The sequence below is a fragment of the Pongo abelii genome, chromosome 9 (assembly GCF_028885655.2).
Source record: "Pongo abelii isolate AG06213 chromosome 9, NHGRI_mPonAbe1-v2.0_pri, whole genome shotgun sequence".
Lineage (NCBI taxonomy): Eukaryota > Metazoa > Chordata > Mammalia > Primates > Hominidae > Pongo > Pongo abelii.
The window spans coordinates 13,518,673-13,543,873 of NC_071994.2; the positions used below are offsets into that span (position 1 = coordinate 13,518,673).

The window sequence follows — 25,201 nt, forward strand, 5'->3', positions numbered from 1 at the left end:
CAGGTGGAAGGGCATTCGGGCAGGTGGCCCGTGAGGAAGCCTATGACTTGGGGAGATAAAGTTGAGTCATCAGCATGAGGAGCTTTTAAGTGCTCTGAGATCCTCAAATGAAACATAGCATACAGTTCCAACCCCAGCTTCTTTGCAGCGTGTATTATTAATAACAATAAGATGCTGATTTAGGCCAAGGCACAACAATGCATTATTCATAGGAGTAACTAGTGGTCAAGGCCCACACTTAATCATCACACATCCCTGATCCTGCCTCTGCTTCGCATTCCCGGCGAAGAGCCCCCTCCCCATTCTGAGCCCCTCATTTCTTGGGCTCCTGCTGCTCTGACGGACGTGATCATTTTCACAGCTGCTCAGGTGGCTCATCAGCTTTGGGATCAAGGTGGGTGGGGAGGGTGTCAGGTTCCGAGCTAACTCCTGTCTAGCCACTCTTCAGCCTGGGCTCCCAGCTCAGAGCTGGCACCTGGCCCTTTCCATCCTGAATGGCTTTGGCCTTGATGACTTCTGGGCTTAGCAGCTCTCTGGGGTCTACAGATGGCCAGTCTCCCCTTCCTCCTCTTTTGAGGCTGAATACTGAAGCCAGATGCACCAGGCCTCCCTAGGCCAGGAATTGTGGGAGGTAGGGGTGGCTGTGGTGAGGTGAGGTGAGGGGGTCACTGAGCAGAACATACTGTCACCTCCATTAAATTCAATAATGCATGTGAAACCCTCGGTAAACTGTGGAACACTTTATAAACTGCTCTGCACTGTACAGATGTGAGCCATTATTACCAAGGCCATGTCTCGACTGGAAGAGGCAGCAGAGGTAGGGAAGGCGTGGACAAGGTCCTCATAGCTCACCAGGCCTCGCTCTCTGATAAGGAGTAGGAGTGCTTGTGGATCCTGACATGTCCCTGTCCAATTTCTTGCTGGAACGGCTGCTGGCCCATCCAGATAATCCTTCATTTGCTGTTTACTCACTTGGCATCTCCTCTGAATTCTAAAGCGTCTGCATCCAGCCGGCCTCTGCGGCCCCAGCCAGCACACTCTCCCTAGCTCACTCACACATTATCTGTTTTTGTTACAGTCAAGGTTGAGGAAGCTTGCTTGTGCTGAGCCCCTATTTTCAGCTACTTGTAACTTTCCAAAACAATTCCCCTTGGGCTTCCTCTTTTGCTAGCCTAGTTCCCACCCTGGGTGAAGCCCGAGGGGTTGTGGGCACCTCCACGGCTTTCCAAGGGACACTCAGAGAATGTCCGGAGGGCATGGGGTGGGGGTAGGTCCAAGGCCCTGTTTTTCTGGGAAATAAGTGCTGGGTGTTCTCCCTTCCTTATTCTTTTTTCCTTCTCGCGTATCTCAATTTGTTTTTCCTCTTGCAAGAGAAGAGCTGGCCCTGTTCCCCGGGTGGGTGGCCTGGAAGGGAGAGTCTTACAGTGGAAAGAGGTCAGGAAATTCTGCAAGATGGCAAGACCTGGAGCTTTGCCTGGTTGTCTGGGGTGCAGGGTTTAGCTCACTGCCTTTCTGTTCCTTTCTCCCCAACTCTGCCTCTTTCTGGCTTTCTTGTGTGTGTTGGATTGAGGGGAGGGAGGGAAGCAGGATAGGCACCAAAAATGTCCCCCTTTCCATGCCCAGATCACCCTGGAGCTGGTAAGCTCTGCCCACTTGTAAATGCCTGCCATCTTCCCCCATTTCCATCTGCTCAGCATGCGCATGGAGGGCGCTTCCTATGGAAACCTGTGACTCCAGCTTTCACTGTTTCCCACCTTGAACGTCATCGGGAGCCACCAAAAGATGGGGGTGGGGAAGTGCTGGGGCTTGACGTGTATTGCAGAATCAGGTGGGAGGAGGCAAGCTCAGGATGGGGACATGCTGGCAGATGTAGCCCCAACCACCCCCAGCAGCACTCTGCTTTATCTCCGGAGTAGTGGTTGCACCCTGATCAGTACCAGAGACAGAGCCCTGGGCAAGTCCCTGGGACACCCCATTGTCCTCCTCTTTGCACTCCTAGACTGTCTAGTGCCAGATACCCAACCCCCAACCTGTCCTGGGACCCTGAGGCCAGCTGAGACTCTATCTATTGAGGGTGCTTCTCTGAGGCCAATGCCTGGGCCAGTGGATGGAGGAAGGAGCCCCAGAAAAGGTGTGTGTGTCAGAGGAGTCTTTGAAGTACCTGGGGTAATTTGGGCATGGCTCTAACTGGTAAAATTCTTGGGAGAGTGGGAGCCCTTTCCCTGACTGCTGTTTGTGTCCACTCAGGTTCTTTCTTCTTTTCTGTCTATTCTCAGAGTGTCCTATTTCAAGGCATGGCTCCCCTAGGGTGGAACAAGAGTAAGAGCCACAGGGTTTGAAGTCTTACAGACCTCCAATCTAATCCTGGCTTTACCTCTCTTCTGCCGTGTGTTCCTGGGCAAGCATTTAACCCTCCTGAGCCTCAGTTTCCTTCTTTGTAAAATGGGCATAAGAGTATTTACCCTCAGAGGGGTGCTGAAGTCTGCGGACGTGATTCAGTGCCGAGAATACATTCGTTACTGTGATGAAAGACACTTGGGAAGAAAAGCAGTGGCCTAGGACCTGTGAATGCCTGTAAGAGCCTCCAGGAGCAGAAGCAGTCTAGGTTGGGAGGGCTTGCGGGTGATGGAACAACTCTGGAAGGGCTGGGTGTGGGGAGTGTGCAAGTCACCATCCGAGAGTGTGAGCACACATGAATTCTGGGGGAAAGAGCCTATAGGCACGGATTCCCAGCATGTCCAGCAGCTTCTCTGTACCTTGACCTAGGCTACAGGCTGTGGGAGACCCTGAGCAACTGGGAGACAGGATATTATCCTGTTGCCCCTGCTTGTGGGGGTCAGGTCTATCCCCAAGAAAAGGGGGTTGACAAATGGATCCATTAATTCAAGTTTGGAGAAGGAAGAGACTGCTATGAGTGCCAGTCATTGGGGAGGGCTTCTTGGGGGAGGTGGGCTTATCTGAGACCTTGAATGATTTCATGAATTTGTTTAGCAATTACTTCTCCAACCTCTCCTGTGTACCAGACTTTGGTCTTCAAAGCTGAGTGAGCTGGGGGTCTCAATCCTCTAGGTGCTCCCAGTTGGGGAAGGACACAGAAGGAGCTAATTATTGACCCAAAATAGTTAATTGTCATAGTTACTAGGGAGGCAGAAAGGATTGTAGGAGGGGAGACCATCTTTGTCTAGTTGCCTTGAAGACAGAGAAGGAAAGTCATTCCAGGAAGAAGGAACAGCCTAGGCAAAGCATCATAGGTGTGACAAGGGTTGGCCTGCTTGTGGGAAAGAGGAAAGTGTGGCTAGGTTGTACAGTCTAGCACATTATAGAATGCCATCACATTCGTCAGCTCAAAGGGAGGCCACTGTGGCCAGGCAGGAAAGGATGGGCTCAAGCACCTATTATTCCACATGCCTTAGTTTCTTCCCCTGTGAAATGGAGATAATAATAGTCCGAGGTTGTGGAGATGGTACATGTAAACTTCATGGCACTGTATCTGCCACATTGTGTGCACTCAACTAATGTTAGCTATTATTTGATGGTGACCTCCCCAGCAGGGGAGGTCAGGGGTCATGATCATCATTTGAAGGTAGTGTTCAGGCCCAGCATGGGCCTTGCCCTGGGTAATGTAGTTGGCCAGGGGCAGGGCTGGGGCGTAAACCCAGGTCATCTGCCTCCAAGTCTACAATATATCCCACTGCTCTGCCTCAGAAGGACAGACAGAATCTGAGTAGACAAGTGATGGCAAATTCACGGGGAGAGAATTCCAGGCTAGAGGAAGCGCATGAATGCCTAGAGCTCGTGAATGGCAGAGCTGGCTGGGCATCTGCTTGTGGCCACGGCCATGGGTGTGTGTGCATGGGTGTCTGTGCCAGGGTGAGTCTCTGTGGCTCGTGTCTGTGGCCTGTGTGCATGTGCCTACTGCTCCTGCGGCCCCCCTCCCGTTCCCCTCTGGGCAGCTGGTGAGCTTGCCCTCAGAAAGCCATTCCCTCTCCTGCAGCTCCCCAGGGCATCCCAGCAGCCAGCAGCCCTGTTTGATTCTGTTCATCCATAAATCATGGCTTGCTGAGGAGATGAGAAGGAGTTGGGAGTCGGGGCTGAGCCCTGGTAAGGGACCGGGTTGGGTCGGCATTTCACACCTGAGGCCCAGCCTGGCTTCCAGCTGTCGCCCCTGATCCCATATCCCCATGCCTTAACCCTCCCTCTTCCATACCGTAGGTGCTCACTGATGCTTGCTTTGGTCAAGCCCTGCAGGTCCTGGGAGGGGTCAGGGGTGCACAAAATTGAGTAAGATGTGACCTCTGACCTCTGCCATCCTGTAGAGAAAACTAGAGTGTATCCAGTCCAGTATTTCATTCAACACCATTGAGTGCCAACTCCGTGCCCCAGATATCTCTAATCCAGGGCACGATGTGATAATGCTATGATAATAGCTAGCATTTAGTGCCTACTTATTCCATGTCAGGCACTGTGCTGAGTGCATTGTACATGCTAATTCCTTTAAACCTCACCATAGTCCTATGAGACTATACTATTATCAGCCCTCGTTTACAGATGGGGAAACCAAGGCACACAGCGATTAGGTTATATGGCTTGGACGAATCAGAGCCAGAATTTGAGCCTGAGCAATCTGACTTCAGAGGCCTAGCACTAATCACTATTCTCTAAAAGAAGGATGTAGGCCCAGTATGCTGGGAACTCAGAGGCAGGAGAAATTAATTTCCACTGGGCAGACTAAGGGAGGCTTCCTGGAGGAGGTCTTTTCATCTGGGCCTAAAAAAATCAGGAGTTTGTCAGGCAAAGTTGAGCATGGGGAAAGAACAGAAGGGGTCCTAGTGTATGTGTGTGTGTGTGTGTGTGCGCACGCACGCGTGTGCGTGTGTGTGCCTATGTGTGTGCGTGCATGTGTGTGCGTGTGTGCGCACACACATGCTTATAAAAGAGAGCTCTCAACTCATCACTGCAGCCTCTCCCATCTCTTCTCTTCCATCTTATTTGGGTGACAAATGAGATGACATATACAAGCATTGAACATTCAACAAATATTTGCTGAGCACCCCCTGTGTGTCAGACGCCGAGCTCGTCCTAGAGGATACTGGAGTGAGCAAAGCAGATACAGCCCCTTTCTTTGTGGACCCGGTAGTGTGGCATATAGCAGGTGCTTAATAAATAGTAGCACCTATTATTATCTTTGTTCCTGGAGGCCTGGGATTCTTCCTCCTTCATTCTTTCAATAAGCATTTATTGAGCACCTATTAAATGCTCCACCATTGGTGCTCAGAATACAGTGGTGAACAAGAGACTAAGCCCTGCCCAGATGCTAGAAGGGAAGGCTGTGCATGGACATCTTGTCCACCCTCAGAGGCAGGCCGCTTCCTGGGGTACACAGACCTTACCCTGAGATCTCCTTGGGGGGTGGCATGGCCAGGAGCATAGGCTGTGCCCACAGGACCCAGCAAAGCACACAGGACTCAGTTAGACCCTTCATCCTGAGCTCTAGTCAGCTGATATGCCTACTACAGGCGTGGGCAGAGGGGCAGCAGCCTGCCCCAGCTCATACCTCACTCCCAAGACATCCCGGCATTGGACCTAGGAGGTCTGGCTCTGCCTAGCTCCTGGTTCACCCTGCCTTCCAGGTTTCCTGATGTTGCCTGTCTGCCCTTGTCTATGCTGTGCCTTACCCGCCGGGACCCAGGATGTCTCCTCTGCCTCAGGATAGGTTGTGGCACTCAGCCCTGTCAAAAGGCTGACTAGGGCTCCAAATTTTCTTTCCCCCAGTGTTAATATGCTGACAGTAAGGGGACTTGAAACCATGCATGTCATCTGAGGAGGGGTTAGAGGGCTGGGGCGGCTTTGCCTGGAGAAGACTTGAAGGGGACATTAGAACTGTCGGCAAGGATTGAGAGGCCTGTCATGTGGTAGAGGCAGCCAGCTCGTTCCTGGCAGCTCCAGAGGGCAGGCTCAGGACCAGCAGGGAAAGTTCTAGGGAGACAGATTCAGCTCTGCGAGAGGTACAGCAGCCCTCCCTAACAATGCCCATCCAGGAAGGACCTGCTTCCTGCCTTCTGCTCCCTGCAGAAGCTCCCTGTCACCAACAGGGCTGCCCATGGGCTTTGTGCATCCCTGGGGCCTGACTTCATGACTTTCAAGGTCCCTTCCAGCTGGAGACACAGTGACTCCATATGCAGGGAATGGTTCACTCTGGCTGGTAGGCGAGAACATGCTTGCACCCCTTGATGGCGACATCCCCCTTAGGATCTCCTTAGGGTGTCGGCATGCTGGCCGAGGACATCATGTCACTATTATTCACAACATCAATGCAATTTGCAGTGGCAAGTGTTTGTTTCACCCTGCCTTTGAGGGCTGTCCGAGGGAGGCTGAAGGGTCTGGGGAATCTGTGGGGGCCGTACCAGCTGCCTGGAAGATGACAGCAGCCACCCACACTGTAGGGGACCCTGGGGTCACTCATCCAGAAGAGTTCAACTTTCCTTAGCAACACAACCCCTTCTCCAAATGGAATTTTTTGCAAAAGCTCAAGAACACAGAAGGAAACAGCGCTACTGTGGCTGAAGAGAGCTTGAGGGATCACAGCCTTATCTGCTCAGCCTCCACTCCCCAGAGCCCCAGAGCGACTCCAGGCAACCCTAGGGATTCCAAAGACTACCTCTTGAAAACCAACCACGTACCTCTAGTTGGTGTGATGTCAAAGCAAAGAGTATAGAATCTAAGCCGAATTGCCTGAGTTAAAACCCTGGCTTTGAACTTGGACATGGTATTTGACCCCTCTGTTCCTCAGTTTCCCCATCTGTAAAATGGGGACAACTCATAATGCTTATCTCTGTTGTTGTTGTGACTGCATGTGGAGCACCTGGAATACCTGGCTTGTCCTCTGAGCGGGGAAGGGTCACGGTCAGCTCTTCCACAGATGAAGGCACTGATATCCAAGAGTCGAGTGTCTTGCCTGCCACGTGGCTGGTTAGCAGCTGGACTAGGGTCTCAGCCTAGTTCTCCTAGACCCCAAACCTAGGGCTTATTCTGCTGTGCCCACAGAATGCTAATTGCTTAAGATGAGTATTCTGTTGGGTTTCTGGGGACCTTTCAGAGTGTGCCCACTGGAATCTGGGATCAACAGGCTTTTGTCCCTAGGGACTCTCTGACCTGCAGCAGGGGTTGAGGATTGGTTTTTGAGAAGGATCTTGTTCGACAAAAAAGGAGGGAGCTCCAGGAAGGTCACCTCTTGGAGAATTCCCAATGGCAGAGAGGTATATGGGGGAGGGGGGAGTGTGGAAAGGGCACCAGAGCAGAGGAGCCCACCTGGAGTGTGGCTGTGACCTCCAGCTGCTTCCTACTGTAGCTACCAGATCATGAGCTTGTGAAACACTCCTCTGATCCCATCCTTCCCCTGCTCAAAAGCCTACCGTGGCTCCCATGGTCTACAGAACAAAACAAGCCCCTCAGCTGGATAGACAAGCCCCTTCCCCATCAGGCCCTCCTTTCCTTCCAGGCTGGTCTCCCTGAATTCACTCCCCATACCCTAAGTCCGGCTCCTCACACAATGTGCCTGACACTTTTCCCACCTCCATGCCTTTCCCTCTGCCTGGAATATCCTACTTTCGCCTCACTTCCATCTTCAGACTACGCCAAACACCACCTCCTCAGGGTGGCCTTCCCAGATAGCTCCCTAGTCCCACAAGATGGATAAAGTCCTCATTTGTGCTCCCAGGGTCCTTTGTTTATGCCTGGGATAAAACAAACACCAGCAACCATACTAATACTACCCATCTATTGAGTGCTAACAGCAACCCCTTGGGAGACACTGAGTGGTTAATACACTTGTCCAAAGTCACACAGCTGTTAAGAGGCAGAGGTGGGGCGGGGTGCAGTGGCTCATGCCTGTAATCCTAGCACTTTGGGAGGCCGAGGTGGGTGGATCACCTGAGGTCAGGAGTTCAAGACCAGCCTGGCCAATGTGGTGAAATCCCATATCTACTAAAAATACAAAAAAATTAGCTGGGTGTGGTTGTGGGTGTCTGTTATCCCAGCTATTCAGGAGGTTGAGGCAGGAGAATCGCTTGAACCATGGAGGTGGAGGTTGCAGTGAGCTGAGATCACGCCACTGCACTCCAGCCTGGATGAAAAGAGCAGAGCTCCATCTCAACAAAAAAGAGGCAGAGGTGGTACTCACACTTGGGTCTTTTTTCTCAGGTCTTTTGGAGTCTGGGGCCCCCTGGCTGGGTGTCCTGCTGTTTGATGGTTCTGGGGCACCTAGCATGCTAGGCTGGGTGTCCTGCTGTTTGATGGTTCTGGGGCACCTAGCATGCTAGGAGATAACTTAATTCTAACCTGTCTTCCCCACTGGAGTGGTAGTTCCTTGTGGGCAGGGCCTGTTCCCCAACAAACACACACCCTCATAATTTATATATATATATATATGTGTGTGTGTGTGTGTGTGTATGTGTATGTGTGTGTGTGTATATATATGTGTGTGTGTATATATATATATATTTTTGAGACAGAGTCTTGCTCTGTTGCCCAGGCTAGAGTGCTGTGGTGCAATCTCAGCTCACTAAAACCTCCGCCCCCCTCCAACCCCCATGCCAGAGTTCAAGCCAAGCAATTCTCATGCCTCAGCCTCCCAAGTAGCTGGGACTACAGGCACATGTCACCATGCCCAGCTCATTTTTTGTATTTTTAGTAGAGATGGGGTTTCGCCATGTTGGCCTCGAATTCCTGACCTTAAGTGATCTGCCCGCCTCTGGCTCCCAAAGTGCTGGGATTACAGGCATGAGCCACCATGCCCACTCATAATATATTCTTAATAGATAGTTGCCGAGGAAAGCTCAGCGTAAGAATGGAGTTTACTTTATTTCAAAGTGAGTTAAACAAAGGAAAGTGTGGGCTCATCTGCTTTCAGCCCACACAGCTCCCCTAGCCCTTCCAGTGGGGCTGGGCAGGTTCCATGGGGAGAGCTGGGAAACAGATCTCGTGTCCAGAAGGTACCTTTGCCCATCCCTTCCCTGGAGGCCTGGCCATGGGCGGTGGGGCTGTGGTGGAGTGCCCTGCTCCTATTCTCCCTCGGAAGCTTGGAGATCAAAGTCCTAGTTCTCCCATTTGGCCTGAGAACTTTGACAAATGTGGCCCCTCCAGCCTTGCAGAGCTGTGCTCCTCAGCCCAGGAGAGGGAGGGGCAGGACCTTGGTGATTGCAGGTAGTCCGGGTCCGAGCTCATGGGTGCTGTGGGCCCTGAGGTTGAAAGTGAACTGGGTGCAGGGGCTTCCGGGGGATTGAGGCAGCAGACTTGGTACAGGAGGGGGCTGAATTTGCCTGGCAGGTGGACAGGTGGGAGCCTCACAAGTGTGGTCTTTCCCCACAACTAGGAGGCTCAGGAAGTCAGGAAGGAAGAGGTGGAGCCCAGAGAGGGTTCTAGTAGAGCAGGTAGAGAAAGGGCTGCCCAGGGTGCTGGAGTGGAGGAGGGAGGGAGCCCAGAGGCCCATGAGAGCCGATGAGAGTCATCCCTGAGGGTGACTGCTAGGCCCTCCTCCACCAGGCTCCATGGCCAAGCAAGAGAGACTGGGAGAGGAAGAAAGGCAGAAGCTAAAACCGCAGGAACCAGAACCAGACAGATACCATCAACTCTTAATTACCATGATCACTGGCACCAAAAAGCCCACGCAGGCTCCTCTGTAAATAAACAGCATCTCCTTGGCTTTAGGATGCATCCCAGCACACACAACAGATTGATAGTGCATGTGTGATCTATGTGGGTCTCCACTCACTGCCCCACATGAGAATTTGTCCTCAAAGTTTTTGCCTTCCTTACGTTTGGTTTGGGCTAATGTTTACAATCACCTATGAGGAGGGCGGGGGAGGAGGTCTGATCTGCATTTACAGAGGAAGAAACCAAGTGCTTCTGTGACTGGTGGAAGCCACACAGCCTGGGAAGGGATGGGATTCAGACAGAGGCCTGAGATTTTCCTCCCAGGACAGGTCTCATCTTTGCCAAGGGTGCCAAGGTTTCCACTTCTGAAGTTTATGGCACCTCGGCACTTGGGATGAGAGCATTTAGGAATTACAGATGGGCTGTAGCCATGGCGTGGTGGGGGTGAGGTTGGGGGATAGGGATGTGCAGAGGCCAGTAGGTGGGCTTCCAGACCCATGAAAGCTGGGCTAAAACGGGCAACAGCAGGCCAGAGGGTTCCAGAGATTCCTTTGACTACACATATGGCTGGTGAGTCTTGGGAAACAGGACGACCGGCTAGTGCCATGGGGCAGATGTCCTCAGAGGGGCTGTCAGAGCTAATAAGGACCCTTTGGACAAATTTCACTGGAGTTGCAACTCAGAGTGTGTGTGTCGTCAGGGCAGCGGGTGGAAGAGTGCTGTGTGAAAAGGCCATCCAGGAGCAGTGGCCTGTGGAGGGATTTGATGGACGGGTGAAGTCTGGCTGAGCTGAGGGGCACATTTGGCCTCTCCCTTTGAGGGTCTCAAGTTTGGAGGACGGCACAGATCCCATGGACTCACACAGGGTCCGTGCAGGGAGAGACAGAGAAAGATGCCAACTGGCACAGTTTCCCCATTTACAGATGAGGAAACTGAGGCACACAGAGAGGAAACCACCCAAGTTCATCCAGCAAGGCAGAACTGGGAGTAGAACCTGGGTTCAGAGCTCCCAGTGAAGGGGCCAGATGGAGGGTAGGGTGGTGGTTCTGGAGGGCTCTGGGCTGAGGGAGGGTGGCAGGCCCTGGCCAATAAGGGTGTGACCTGTACCTGTCCTCCCCAGGGGCGCCCTCGCGCGACGTCCTGCTGGTCTCTGCCATCATCACCGTCAGCCTTAGCGTCACTGTCGTCCTCTGCGGCCTCTGCCACTGGTGTCAGCGCAAACTGGTGAGGCTCCTGAGGGCCCCTTGGAGGGTGGTGCCTAGCCCTGCACACTGCCCCCCCCCCCCAACAATTACAGGCTCGGGAATTTTCCCAAGGGTGCGCACAGGTGACTCACCTGTCAGCATAGTCAGGGGCACTTCCATAGAAAATCAGACCACGTGCATACGCATGCATGCATGCACACCCTGCGTTTACCCGGGTCTCGGCCCTATACTTCTGTTTATATACCCAAAGCCATGCATCTAGGGACACATTCGGGGACAGACTTAGGACTCACAGGCATTCGCACGCGAGCAGCTACACACACACACACACACACACACACACGTGCCCTGCCTCCCGCATAAAGCACCGCAGGCACACACGCGCAGACTGAGAATCGAGCCCCCCCACTCTAAGCACCGCGCCCCCTCCCCTCTGCCCGCTCCCCTCCATGGGCGTGGCCGAGCCGGTGGCCAATGCGGAGGCGCCGCCCGCCCCACCCCCGCACATCCATCCTGGCTCTTGGGTTTGTACAAGCACAAACGGCTCCTTTTCATTTTTAACGAGGGCTGGGGAATTAACGAGCAGGATTAGTCCATCAATAAGTAAAGAGACCGTCAGGAGGGACATTCATCCCCTGAGGGCGCCGGTAGGCGGAGCCGGGCTGAGCCGCCCGCCCTGCATCGCGCCGCCCCGCCCAGCCCGCAGCCCGCAGCTCCCCGGGCCGCTGCTCCGCAAGACCTCCACTCCCGTCCCCATTCCTGCCGCCCGGCCCAGAAGTGTGATGGGACTTTGGGGGCAGCAGGGGGCGGGGGGGGGGGCGACGGTGGGCCCGGGGGTGTCCTAGGTGCGGCGCCTTTGGCGGAGTCAGATGAAGGAGGGTCACTGGCAAGCATCCCCCATCTCCCCGGGCCGAGAATGGTGGGAGTGGGAGCAGGGCACCACCTCTGGGAACCCCATTCTCTTCCTGCGCAGCCACAGGGGGGCCTTAAGGACAAGGGGGGAGCACTGTGGCTGTGGGCACTGGGTGGGTAGAGGCTTCATGCCCCACTCCTCTGTAGGAAGAAAAGGGGCAAATACCCCTGGGAAAGGGGTTTGGGGTCTTGTGAGAGACCTGCGGGAAAGACCGGAGAGTCCCAGAACCCAGTATGCCTCCTTCAAGAAAGGCAAACTCAGGACTTGGGAGCATGCGGCTCCATCCTGGGTGTTGAACTTCAGGCAGCTCGGACCCCTGGGGAGGAGCCATAGTGGAGGCCAGCTCTGCTCCCTGTGCGAGTGTGTGTGCATGACCCGATCCCCCTCTGCCTGCAGGTGTGTGGAACCGGGCTGGCTGCCCTGCTTTGTTCCTGGGTCCCCTGTGTCTGCATCTGTCTCAGAATTTCAGGAAAGGTGGTGGAAGAGGCTGGGCCATGTGTCTCTGTGTGTGAGTGTCCTCGGAGGCTGGAGGAGTGGCTGAGCATAGCTGCAGCCCTGAGCATCTTGTTGCGGGGCCCCTTAGGCTGTCTTGCTGTCTGTCTGGATTTGAAGGCCAGGGAAGAAGGCTGCATGAGCAGGCGCTGCTGGCGACCTTGTGTGTGTGTGTTCCATGTGGGGTCTGTGCTGAGTGTGTTGACTTTGAGGGTATTGGTGCACTGTGTGTGTGTCTGTCTGTGCGTGTCCGTTCACCCCTCAGTGGCGGGATGTGCATCAACTCATCAGATCCCTGTGTGAGCCAATGCTGGGGTCTGCCCCACCCTCCTGGCCTCCTCTGCATATGTGCTGCCGTGTGTGTGTGTGGGGGGGGGTGTGGGTGTGGGTGTGTGCGGCGAGAGATGACTTCCAGGACCCAGGTACAACTGAAACTGGTCTCTACCCCACCCCCATGCACCTCCAGTCAGGGGCAGGGCCTGGGGACAGGAGTTCAAAGATAACAGCTTTTGCAGCAGATGGGGGGCTGTCAGCACAGGAAGGACCTTGGGAGCTGAGAGATGCAGAAGCAGCCTCTTCCCTGGTCCCAGTCCCTCCCCACAATCCCCAGCCAGGAACCCTCCCAGGGTCCAGACCACAGGCTGTCCCTCTTGACTTGCTGTGGATAGAATGCTACTCTCCCCAGTCCCCCAAGTCCTGCCACCCCCTCCCCTCCGCCTCAGGGGTTCCAGAAGCCAGGGAGCTCGTTGATCAGGCTGTCTTCTTGCTCCATGGAAGGGACTTTAAAACGCTGTCCCCTCCCCCAACACACACAGTTGTTGGGCTCTCCTTGCCTGCCTGTCCCCTCAGCAGCAGTGACGTGATACCCTGACAGCCCAGATCCCATTTCCAAACATTAATAACTTCCTTAATCTCCAGCTGGCTTTTTCCGGCTCAGCCTGGCCACCCCTCCCTGAGAAGCAGGCTGGTGGTGTTGGGCTGCTTTGGAGCTGCCTAACGTCACCTGGACCCTGCCTGGTTTCCTGTTAACTTGGGTTGTCCCCCTGCCCTCCAAATCAAGTCCTGGCCTGGTTCCTGTCCCCCATAGCGCCTCGGCTCCTGCTGCAGAGCAATAGTCGAAGCCAGAGGGGAAGGTTCTCGGAGTTGGGGAAGGAAGAGGGGCAGACAGAGGCTCCCAGAATGTCTGTGGGGGCACGGCTCGGAAAGGGCTGACCGTGCCCTTCCTGGCCTCGGGGAAGGGGCAGCGGACCTGCCTTATGAGAGGGTGCTGGCCGGGGCAAGCTCTCCTGCCAAGCCAGAAAGAAGGAAGAGAAGGGCAAGGGGTGGCATGGGATGCCCTCAGCAGCCCTGCTCTTGACCCACACTGCCTGTGTGCTGGAGAATAGTGGGGCGGGGCTCCTGCCTGAGGGTCCTGCCAAAGGGGGCCTGAGGTCACTGTGGCACAGCCGCATAGGATCTTCCCAGTTGGAACTGGGAATTGTTTGAGATTTGGACCTCTGGGTAGTGATGGGAGGGATCGGAGATGGAGCTGTGAGTGGCTGCTTTTGTGAACCCAGGGTGTCCGGCATCTCTATATTTCAACTCTTAAACTTCTGACTTAGAGGTAGCTGCTGGAGGCCCAGACTCTAGGGTGGGCGGGGCCGTAGAAGGGACACTTCCAGGTGATGATTTCTGAGAACTGCCCAGTACCAGGTTGCACCCTAGGTACCAGAAACCCACAGCCTTGCCTCTGTGGGAGCACGTGCCGGGAGATAGGAGCTGAAGTAAGTAAACAGAAATACTCATATCTGTGATGAGAGCCTGGAGGGATGAGGAGTCTTCCTTCTAGGGGTTCATATGGTGACACCATTTCAGAAGGGAGGAAAGAGGCCAGAGAAGGGAAGAGACTTGGCTAGGATGAAGGGGGAACATGCAGCATTGCTGGAGCCAAGCCCCAGGCAACCCTGAGGTGTAGGGCACTGCTGGTGGGATGAGGGAGCTTTGCTGCCGGTCTCCCTAGATAGGTGGCTCCCATGCCTGGGAAGGGGCTGCCCCTGGCAGGAGCATCAGGGAGCATGGCTGTGACAGGAATCATGGCAGTGGCAGTGACAGCTCTTACTCTGCTTTAGAGAGGATGGAATAATTGACTGTTGTGGCTGTGGTGCTGGTGCACATGACAGGGTGTTGGGAAGCATTTGTGCGCGCACGTGTGTGTGCGTGTGTGTGTGTGTGTGTGTGTGTGCAGCTGGGGAGGGGCAGGCCAGTGCTCAGTGGCAGAATGGGCTGGGAGAGGCAGCCCCAACCCCCACACAGCCCCTGTCCCCCCACTACCCATATCAGCCCTGGACCTGGCCTAGGTCCGTGGCCCATGGGTGTGTGTGAGGACGCTTGGTGGCAGCCAGGAATGTTAATGGGGCTAGGCTCTGCATGAGCTAAATTTAGAAACCCAAACTGAGAAGGTGAATGGTGCTCACCTTCCCGTCAGCAGGCCCAGTTGCCGCTGTGGCCACGGACCTTCCTTTAGCTGGAGGACCTGGGGTACCCACCCGCTGCCCTGCCCCCTCCCTCCCCCTGCTAGTGTGAGGGACTCTGGGGGGCAGGGGCCCAGGCTGCCTCCCCGCAACTGCCTCTGAGTCAGCGGGCAGTCTCTCTTCCTAAGACTGCCTTCCTAAAACAGCCTTGCTCCTGCCTCACAGCCCCAGGGCACAAGGACCCCCCAGAGAACCCCCAGACAGTGGTGGACACAGCCCCGAGCAGGACTGGGGACATGGCCTTCTCCCCGCCCCCACTGCTCACATCACTGGCCACTGCCAACCTTGCCCTGCAGGATGCCACCCCCACCATCTGGGGGCGGTGACGTGGACAGTGTGACGTGGCCAGGCGCCTGAGAGCCGTCTGTCCGTGGCAGAGGGAACTGTGTTTCTGGGAGCTAGGCCAGAGCCCCAGGAGATAGGCAGACAGGAGGGGCTGATCCCTGGGAGTCAGGGATGAGGTTTGGGTCGAGGTGGGTGGGGCAGGTCCTAGAGCCCGATGGGGCCCAGGAGCTGCCAGCCGGGGAGCAGGCATCCAGGGGATTGGCCCCCACCGCGGTGACAGCCTCGCACACTGGCCTTGTTGCCACGGCCCGACTCCAGTCTATCTCCTTCCCCCCCGGGTCCCTGTTCTGGGGAGGTGGGGAGGGTACAGTCCTGTTCCCCAGGAGTGACACCAGTGCTATCTCCACAGGGCAAACGCTACAAGAATTCCTTGGAGACGGTGGGCACGCCAGACTCAGGGCGTGGGCGCAGTGAGAAGAAGGCTATCAAGTAGGTGCCAGCCTGCTAGTTTGGGATGGGGCCACACAAGCAGCCCAGGTGGGAGGAGCCCCTTCTCTCCCCCAGCCCCACAGACCTGACCACACTCTTTCACTTCCCCCACACCCTGATGCCATGCTCTCTACACCCTCCACACACCCCCAACAACTCAGGGGCCCCGTCTTTTCTGCCTGTGCCCAAGCCCCTCACAGTGCTCCGGAGTCCCTGGCCTCCGTTTCCGCTGCCCTCACCGCCAGCACCGTCTGCGCCCACCTCAACCCTGGTTGCCGCTTTCTCATCCCACCCTCCTGTCACACACACTGTGCCCACCACCCGCCGGCTTCCCTGGACCTCTAAGACCCTCTCATGAGGCCCCTGCTGCTAGGCCGGGGAGGCCCCTCCCTAGCGGGCCCCAGGTTCTTTTCTCAGATCCTGCCAGTGTTTGAGGATGACCTGGAAGTGGGGAGGCAGACACACCTGTGTCTGGGCCACTCAGGGAGCAGAGCGCTGGGGAGCAGTCCCTCCCTCCCCGTCAACCACACCGGCCGCTGCGTGTCTGGCTGTCTCTGCCTCACCCAGGTCTCCTTGTTCTGCCGTAGAGCCCTCTTCAGGGAGTCTGCCCTCCCACTGCAGACCACCTTGGCCAGCCCTCTGCTGAGGTCACTGGGAGACACCAAGAGAAGTCCCCCACCCACCTGGCTGGGGACTCAGGCCACCTGGGCTCTGGAAATGGAGGCTTTTGCTTGGGGGGAGACCTCTGTGCCCACTGGCCAGTGGCCCCAGCCCCTTCCTCTCTGCTGAGCCCAGAGGTCAAGGTAGGGGTGGTTGCCCCACATCTCAGCCTGGCCTGGACCAAGCCTGCCAGCCAAAGGGCTCTGCCTGGAAGCCGAGCGCCCCCAGCCCTCCCTACCTCCACTCTTCCTCTCTCTGAAGGCCCAGCCACCCTCCCCCTGCCCTCTGGCCCCTGCCCACTGCTGGTCTAGCCTGCCTTCCCCTGTGTCTTTCCCCTTCCCTTCCCTTCCCTTTCCTATTTCTCCACCTTCTCTTCTAGATCCTCTTCTGCCCCATTTTGTTCATCTCTTGCACTGATCCTGTTTGGGGCCTTGGTAGAAGCTGTGTGCATGTGTCTGGGGTGGGGCAAGAGGAGGGGTGGGCCAAGCTGAAGCTAGGGGAGGGCGGGAGGCTCAGGAGGAGGCTGCGGGAGCCTTTGAAGCTAGGTTGGTTGCGCAGGCTCCAGTCTTCAAAGCCAAGTGCTGGCAGGGCCCAGGGGCTCTTGCAGAGTGCAGGCCCGGGCTTTCTGGAGGCGAGGGAGCACGTGGGGGAGCGTGGCCAGCCCAGCACCTGTGCCTTCTCCAGGACAGGCCGTTTACAGCCGTGGGCCAGGGCTGGGGGCCTGCCTCTGCCAGGTGATCATAACCTTCCTGGATAGGGGTGTGTGTGGCAGGGCCCGGAGTCCTGGAAAGGGCCCATGAGAGGAGACAGGATTCCCAACCAGGGGGAGGGTGGGCAGCAGGCTGTGCCAGGCTGGGACCAGTGCCCATGAGGGCTCTCTAAGACAAAGTGAGGCAGCAGCAGCCATCCAGCCTGCCTCTGTGTGGTCCTGCAGCCCCTACACTCACAATCCTAGCCTGCCCCCGATGCTGCTGAGTGGTCAGGCCCTCTGCCCCGAGGGACGGAAGCCACCGTGTGTGTCTGCATGCACCTAGGCCTTTGCTTCTTTCCAGAGAACAGAAAGATCCCAAGTCAGTGGAGTCACAGGAGGTGGAGCCTCCTTCCTGCACAGCCCTCCATGGGCTTAGGACCCCTGACAAAGGATCGTCTTATCAAGGATTCTGGAAAACTGTGTTCTTTAACAGTGCTTTCCAAACTGTGTTGTTCCTCAGGGCCCGTGTGCCCCACAGATGAGTCATAGCTATTCCACGAACCAAGGGTCTCATGGCCAACTAAGTTTGGGGAACAGTGCACACTCTATCTCCCTCTTGGTGATACTGATATTCCTGGGCACATTAAAGGCTCTGAGAAGTCCTGTGGTAAAGGAATCAGTGTTTCCCAAATTTCTTTAATCAAAGATCCTTTTTTCCAGTACCGCAGTGGAAAAACCTGAGAGACCCTGGAGCGCTTCAGAACACAGGGTGGGAGACAAGTCTGGCAGTGGTGACTCTGGGTGGATTTTTTTTCTGGGACCTCAGGTTGGATGGCCCTAGATTCTGGAGATCTGGAGGGAGCGGGAAAGAGAGACTCCCACCTGCTCCATCTTTGTTATACCTGACACAGGGAGACCCCATCCATACCCTCGTGTGAGGCTCTGCTGGGAAGGGACATCTGTGGTGGGAAGGGGGTTTTTTCTCAAGGGATTAGGTTCCCCTGGAGCCTGTCCTGCCTCCTCCATACCCACCACGTACTGCCCCTGTGAGCTGGCTCTGCGCTTTGGCTTTGAACCCTGTACACAGAGTCCCCTGTGAGACATTTCCAAGGTCTACTCTGGACAGAGAAATCTGTCTACAGCAGGGATGCCCAATGCCACCATCTCATCTGGGCCTATGGTGGCAGCTCAGCCTCTCTTCATCTTTCTCACTTTTGTGCCTGAGTCTGAGGTTGAGAACCAAGGTCAAGGTCAAATTCTAAATGGAGGAAAAAGCAGGTCCCACAAGAACATGTTTGCTTGATCCTGGGGGTGAGTTGTGCCCCCGCCGGCACCCTTCCCCACACTGCCCCACCTAGGCTTTGGGGAGCAGCACAGCCTCAGTCCTCCCCAGGCCCACCCCAGCGCTCTTCCTGGGGCCCGTTCCCTAGAGGCATTCCCGTGCCTGAAACATGGCTGCCTTCCGGAATAGTCACTGTCTCTATTCCCCCTGTACTCCCAGTCCTGCTTCTTGGGGTCCCAGTAGCCTGATGAGCTGGTGGCGCCCCTTGTCCTTGGCTCCCAGGGTTTCCAGGCCATGCCCTCCACTGGCCAAGGCTTCTGCCACCCACCCCACCTGCAAGTCCCCACGTTCTCAGGAGAAGGTGGAGAGTCCGGGGCGAGGGTCCCTTCCAGACCCAGCAGCTCCACCTTGGAAAGGGACAGGGACCCAGGGAGGGGCTGCCCCAGCAGGCAGGCCAGGGACACACCCAGAGAAGGACAGGTTCCCGCTACACAGGCCCCAGAACAAAGGACCGAGGGGCCCCCTGGTTACCTTAGTGACACCCTCAGCAAGGTCAGAGGCCCGGGAATGCTCCCCTTTCAGGGGAGTGGGGTGACCCAGCTGCCACATTTGCAAGGAGTAGAGATGGTCTCCAGCTCAGCTGAGATCCCCCAGTCTTAGGTTAAGGCTGCAGCCCAGCCTCACGGGGAGTAGAAAAGTGCAGAGGAAGCCAGGGAGCCCCTCAGGCCAGTGGGAAGAGGAGGAGAAAGATGGGCAAGGGGCTGGGCCTGCCCCAGGAGGGCCTCAGTGGAGAGAAGATGGAAGACAAGAGAACCTTGAGTTCTCCAGTACTAGAGCTTTTATTCTGCAGTGAGAGAGTTGATAGTATAGCAGTTACAGCCAGTCTTCTCCTTTGACAGGCAGGGAAACTGAGGCCAGGAGAGGTAGGGCCCAGCAAGTTGGCACCTGGGCCTGATCTGCCTTTCAGCTCCGTCTAGCCAGAAACCAGCACTCTCCTTCTCCCACTCCCCCTGCTCACCCCAGGCCTCATCCCCAACCCTTCTCCCCTCTGTCCCCCTCCTCTCATCATTTTCTCTCTCCCACCAGCTTCCCAGGTGCGAGGCTCCGGTCTGCCGCCTGCCGCTTGCCTCCTTTCTGTGTGGCTTCCCGGCCCTCGAGTGCGTGCGTGTGTGCGTGGGTATGCTTGCACATGTATGCGTGTGTGTGTATGCGTGCATGTGCCAGGCACAGACTGCGGTGCCCGCCTGCCTTTCTTCCTCCCGCAGGAGCTGACCCACGAAGCCCCGCCCACTGTGTGCCCGGCCCCGGGGTCCTGGTCCCTTCTGCCCCCGCAGGACTTGCAGTTCTTGTTTCTTCTTGTATCTCCCTGTTTTCTCCCCTCTCTCTCTGCCCCTCCAGTGATCTAGACAGAGACTTTTGGAATAACAATGAGAGCACAGTGCAGCAGAAATGGAGCTCCTACCCTCCCAAGGAGTTTATTCTAAACATTTCACCCTACGCCCCTTATGGCGACCCACGACTGTCCCTCAAGTGAGTGACTTTACCTGGTTTGATCATATGTACCGAGTATCCGCGCACGCCCTTCTTCCCTCCTCCCGCCCCCACCCACCTCTGGCCCCGCTCACTCCCTCTCTCCTCTCGCTCCTGTCCCCCAACTTCCCCACTCATCCACCCCATGGGCAGGCCGACCATGGAGACGAGCAACCCCACCTGCCCCCACCCACCTGCCTGCCCGCTCCTGTCCCCTCCCCCAGGGCCAGCCTTGCAGGAGAGCCCCCTCGGCAGCCATACCTGGCCCCCCCAGCTGGTCCCGGGGCCCACCCCACCTTCTGTGCAGTCAGGATGGGGTTGCCCGTTTGGGTCCCGCCCCCTCGGTTGTGGTCGCTTCTTCCTCCCCGCTGTGTGCTGCCGTGGCTGCTCGGTGGTCGGTGGTCGGTGGTCGGTGGTTCGTGGCGGTGGTGGCGGTGATGGTGGTGGTGGTGGTGATGAACTCTGACTAACACGGCTTTCTCTTTCTCCCTGCCTTGGGGCCTCCTGGCCTGGACAGCCCGCTCTTCCTCCGTCGTTAACCCTTCGTTGTCCTGTGGGATAGAGTTGGAGGTGGCTGCCCTCCCCCAACCCCCGCCGCCCCTGCCCCAGGCGGTGGGGAGGGGCCCCCCCTCCGTTGTCGTGGTGCGTTGTTCTCCAACCCCCAGCCCGCCCGGTCCCCCTCTCTCCTCTCTGCAGGCTCCGCTGTTAACCCATTTGCAGTGCTGATGTCTCTCTCTCTCTCTCTGTCTGTCTCATGTCCGTCTGTCTCTCTCCTCCTCCTCTCTCACTGTCTCTTTCTTCCTTTTATCTGTTATTGTTTTTCTTCCTCTTCCACCCCCCGACCCCCACGTATGGCCTGCCCTCTCTCCCCCACCGCCACCCCCGGTGCCCCTCTGGCCTGGCTGCCTCGTGCATGCCTCCAGTGGCACCCTCCTGTCGGGCGCCAAAGTGGCCGCCGCGGCGGGGCTGGCAGTGGAGCGGGAAGGCCGGCTGGGGGAGAAGCCGGCGCCGGTGCCGCCACCCGGAGAGGACGCCTTGAGAAGCGGCGGGGCTGCCCCCAGCGAGCCGGGCAGCGGTGGCAAGGCGGGGAGAGGCCGCTGGCGGACGGTGCAGAGCCACCTGGCCGCAGGGAAGCTCAACTTGTCCAAGTGAGTGATGGCGCCCCATGGCTGCCGGAGCCATGAGCTCAGGCCTGCCCTGCCAGGGTGGACAGCGGGACCCCTGGCATGCCCGCTGCTGCCCCCAGAGGTGCCGTCCTCGGCCCCTGGCTCATTCCATCCCTTCATGAGACTCTCTCATCATCTTTGCCATCTGGCACGACGAACTCAGCCATACAGTGATGCATTTCAGCCTCTGGCTGATGCCCCATCAGTCCCTTCCTTTGCCAGTGACCAGGTCATTCCATTTTCTGCCCCCAGGGCAGCTTCATTTCAGTCCCCGGGTCATCCCATCCTCTTTGATTGGCCACCCCATCTCAGCCACCAGGTCATCCCTCCATGGGCAGCAGGCCTGTGGTTGTTCCATCTCATCCTGGGTATCTGGCCCACTCTCAGCCTGACAATCACCCATCAGCTCCCAGGCTTTCCCTCTTACAGCCAGCAGATGGCTCTAGACCCAGAAGTTGAGCCATTCCATTTTTGACCATCGGGTGACTCCAATGGCTGTCCCAGTCTTGCTTGAACCATACATCATCTGTTGTGGCAGCCACTCACGAGCAGCCGCAGGCTGCCCCATCTGTTCATCCTCATCTCAGCCATCCCCGTTGGCTGTCCCAGTCTTGGTCACCGAGCTATCCCACCACTGGCTGTCGGGACCGTGTATTCCTGGAGGTTGGGTTGTCAAACCCCAGCTAGCTTCACTCACCAGATGTCATGGGGTGTTCTAGACATCAGGCAGAAGGAGCCGTCCCCTCTGTTAATAGCTGTCTGAGCTTGTCCAACAGTCAGGCCCACTCTTGGCTGATGGACGTAGGATTGGCCCCTGTTTTCCACAGACAGTATATCCCCTCTCATGGGGCAGCTTTATTCTCATCTTGGCCTTTGGAAACTTCTGATTCCCCTCATCAGAGCCCTTCTAGGCCCTGAGTCCTTTGAGCTGTGACCAGTCTCCCTTGGGGTATAAATTCCATTTTCAGAAGTTGGAACTCCCAGCTAATGGAGCAGCCTCCCACTTAACAGGCCAACAGCCCTGCCCCTTCCTACCTGTTGGGCCATCCTGTTGCCTCAACTGAGGGCCCTCCTGATTCTCTTCAGAAGACCTGTGGTTCCTGCCATTGGGAGCACTGAAGGCCACCGTACCGAGATCTCTTTCACTAGTTGGCTTGAGTGCACACAAGCCAATTTCTCCCAATGTCTGGCCCCAGGAGGGTCCCACAGGGAAGCCACACACCCCTTCAGAGAGCCCGGCCCAGTGCCCCACCCTCCCAGTCTGCCCCAGCCAGTCTCCAGGCCGGTTAGGCCTCCATGCCATCCGCTGGCTCCAGGCCTGGAGGAACCAATTTTAGTTTCCTGTGACTGAGAGGTTGTAAATTGGACTAATTTTGGATGTGATAGGAAACCAAAATGAGGTCACCAAGGAGGGGGAGGAGGCAGCTGCCAATGTGCCGCCCTCCCTCTGCCTTGACCTGCCCCCAGGGAGCTGTGGGCCTACCTGGCCGGCCAGACCTGGGCCTGCCCCTGGAGGTAGCCCGGATTTCAGGCCTGAGTTAGGCAAGGCTGCCACCCCTCCAAGACCCCAGCTAAAGCCACATTTTGCTTTCTTCTCTCTTTCTTTCGCTCTCTCTTTACTATACTCTTTCTCTCCCTCTTTCACTCTCTCTTTTTCTTTCTCTCTCTCAGCCCACAGGGGTAGCCTAACTGTTGTCTTTTGGTTCCCAGGGTAGGCTCAGAGGGTGAGCAAAGCTGAGGTCTGGTTGCGGTGGTGAAGGTGGCTCCCAAGGGCTCTGGGGCCTCCTCCCTTGGGCAGCCCAGGGGATACTTGGCTGCCCCATGGCCCTAGACCAGAGGTCAGCAAACTTACTCAGTAAAAGGCCACTTGGGAAATATTTAGGCTTTATAAGCCATATAGTCTCTTGCGCAATGACTCAACCCTGCCACTGTGGAATGAAAGCAGCCAGAGACACTATGTAAACTAATGCCAATGGCTTGGTTCCAGTAAAACTTTATTTACAGAGACAAGCAGCAGGCTAGATGTGGCCCACAGGCAATGGCTTCCCAACCCCTCCCCAAGACCACTGGATTGAGAGGTGGAGGGAAGGGACAGAGGAGGAGAAGATTGGAACCCCTGAAGTTCCAAGATGAGAAATGATTCACCCGAAGCTGCTCATTCAGCCCAGTCTCTGGCTCCGCTCTGGTGCCTGGGGGCAGCCTGGCTCTGGCGCTGCCTGTGGGATATGGTGAAAGCTCCAGCCAGCGCATGAAGCAGACAGGTTCTCCAGGGGAGGCCAGGGACTTCTGACCCCAACCACTGGCATGGGGAGTTTTTAACCAATACAGCATTTTCAACACAGCCCAACCTCATTAGATCCTCATGGCAATTCTGTGACAGAGGAAGCTCGGGGATTATTTCATTACTCCCATTTCATAGATGAAGAAACTGAGGCCCAGACAGGTGGAGTCACTTTTCCAGAGTCCCATATTTAGTAAGTGGCAGAGGTGGGGTTTGAACCCAGGTCTCTCTGAGGCTATACTGCATCTGACCAGCCATGTCCTAGTTCCTCTCTGCCCTTGCCCCACTTCCCAGTGCATTTCAGAGATGCCGATGGGCCCGTGGGAGCGCATCCCCTTGCAGATGCATCAAAGACAGTCACCCTGTTCTCGTTAGAACTGCGGTGAAGTGTCGGATGAGGGGATACTGGGTTCCACCCTGTCTGCACTCTTTCTTGGTCCAGTCCTCTGACTGGGAGATATTTCCAAGGTCCCAGGAAAGGACGCTGGACCTCGGAAACAAAGAACCCTGGAAAGAGGGCAAAGATCCACGCCAGAGCCTGAATTCTAAGGCTGCGCTGGCCACAGGGTAGAGGTCTGCCGCTTCCTTGCCTCTGTGGACAAGGTATAAGAACTGATGGCTTCCCCGGCCTCCCCAGGATTACTAGGCCAGCTCCGCACTGGCCTGGATTTCTTCCTGTCTCCAAAGGATGCCAGTACTTGGAACACAGAGGCAGACTTTCCTGGTGTCCCCCAGCGAGATAGCGGGAGGGGCCACAGCAGCTCCCTCCACCCCTCCCACTCCAACATGACAGGCAGCCTCAGGGCCCAGGGGACCTGCCTTCACCACGTAGCCTCGGCAGCACTCGCAGCCCACTCAGACCAGCAGGGAGGTCGGCCTAGCCAGGAGGTATTCTGGCACTAGCTGAGCCAGGGCCAGAAGGTGGGTGGGCAGAGCCGACCTGGGGCCTCAGGGCGGGCGCGAGGGCTTTGCAGCCTCCTGGGCGAGGCAGTGGCGGCGACGGCGGTGGCGACAGCTCCGATGGAGGCCTGGCGAGGTCCGGCAGCGCACACCCTGCACTGGGGCCTCCTAGTCCTGGCCCTCGGCTTCTTTCTCTTCCACTGTGATCCCTTCATCTGCTTCTCCTTTCTCTCCTCTCCTCCACCTGCCCCAAGTTTCGAGGACTCCACCCTGTCCACGGCCACTACCCTTGAGTCTATCCCCAGCTCCACGGGAGAGCCGAAATGCCAGCGACCCCGCACCCTGATGCGGCAGCAGAGCCTGCAACAGCCGCTGAGCCAGCACCAGCGGGGCCGGCAGCCCAGCCAGCCCACCACCAGCCAGAGCCTGGGCCAGCTGCAGGCCCACATGGCCTCGGCGCCAGGCCCCAACCCCCGGGCCTATGGCCGGGGCCAGGCTCGGCAGGGCACCTCGGCCGGCTCCAAGTACCGGGCGGCGGGGGGCCGCAGCCGCTCCAACCCGGGCAGCTGGGACCACGTGGTGGGGCAGATTCGAAACCGAGGCTTGGACATGAAATCCTTCCTGTAAGTCCTCCCCTTGAGCGGGCCGGCCCCCACCTCCCTGACCCAGCCTCCTGCCCCCCAGATCTCCTTGGGAGCAGCTGGTTGTGTGTACCTCTCGGCCCTCCATCCCCTTGGCAGGGTGCCAAGCAGACTTGGCAGCCCCCTCCTTAGCCTCTTGTGGCTCATGCCTGAAGGCCACCACGGAAGGATTCTCAGCCACCTCCCTATGAGGACCCCTGCCCCCCTCAGTGCTCTAGGGCTCAGGGAAGTTCCCCCTAAAAGTTAAGTGGAGACACTGGACAATGCCCTGAGATACATCTCTTCTCCCCAGCTCGTCCCAGGCTGCTCTTGGCCTCCTGGCCAGTCTTCCTTCACTCCTGCGACCTCTCTCCTCCCCCTTCTGCTCCCAAACCCATCCCTTTCACTCATCTCCAGCCCTGCCTCCTCCCTGCAATTTACTTCTCCCCTGTAACCCGACTCTGCTGGCCTTCCAGGCCCACACCCCTCCCTCCCTCCCTCTCACTTCCTCCATCCCTGTCCCTGC

At 56.9% G+C, this 25,201-nt stretch overlaps 1 protein-coding gene across 6 annotated transcripts in view; it reads left to right on the plus strand.

Moving 5' to 3' along the window:
* SYT7 (synaptotagmin 7) overlaps positions 1–25,201 on the plus strand; it is a 65,543-nt gene that overhangs the window by 14,120 nt on the left and 26,222 nt on the right. Inside the window, exons 2-6 of one of the 6 annotated variants that reach the window (XM_054524265.2) lie at positions 10,772–10,875; positions 15,466–15,545; positions 19,577–19,708; positions 20,632–20,856; positions 24,310–24,678. In XM_054524265.2, coding sequence (XP_054380240.1) covers positions 10,772–10,875; positions 15,466–15,545; positions 19,577–19,708; positions 20,632–20,856; positions 24,310–24,678 — 910 coding nt within the window. The remainder of the gene's footprint in view (positions 1–10,771; positions 10,876–15,465; positions 15,546–19,576; positions 19,709–20,631; positions 20,857–24,309; positions 24,679–25,201) is intronic. The other 5 variants (XM_054524267.2, XM_054524266.2, XM_024255897.3 and 2 more) reach the window with 5 other exon arrangements.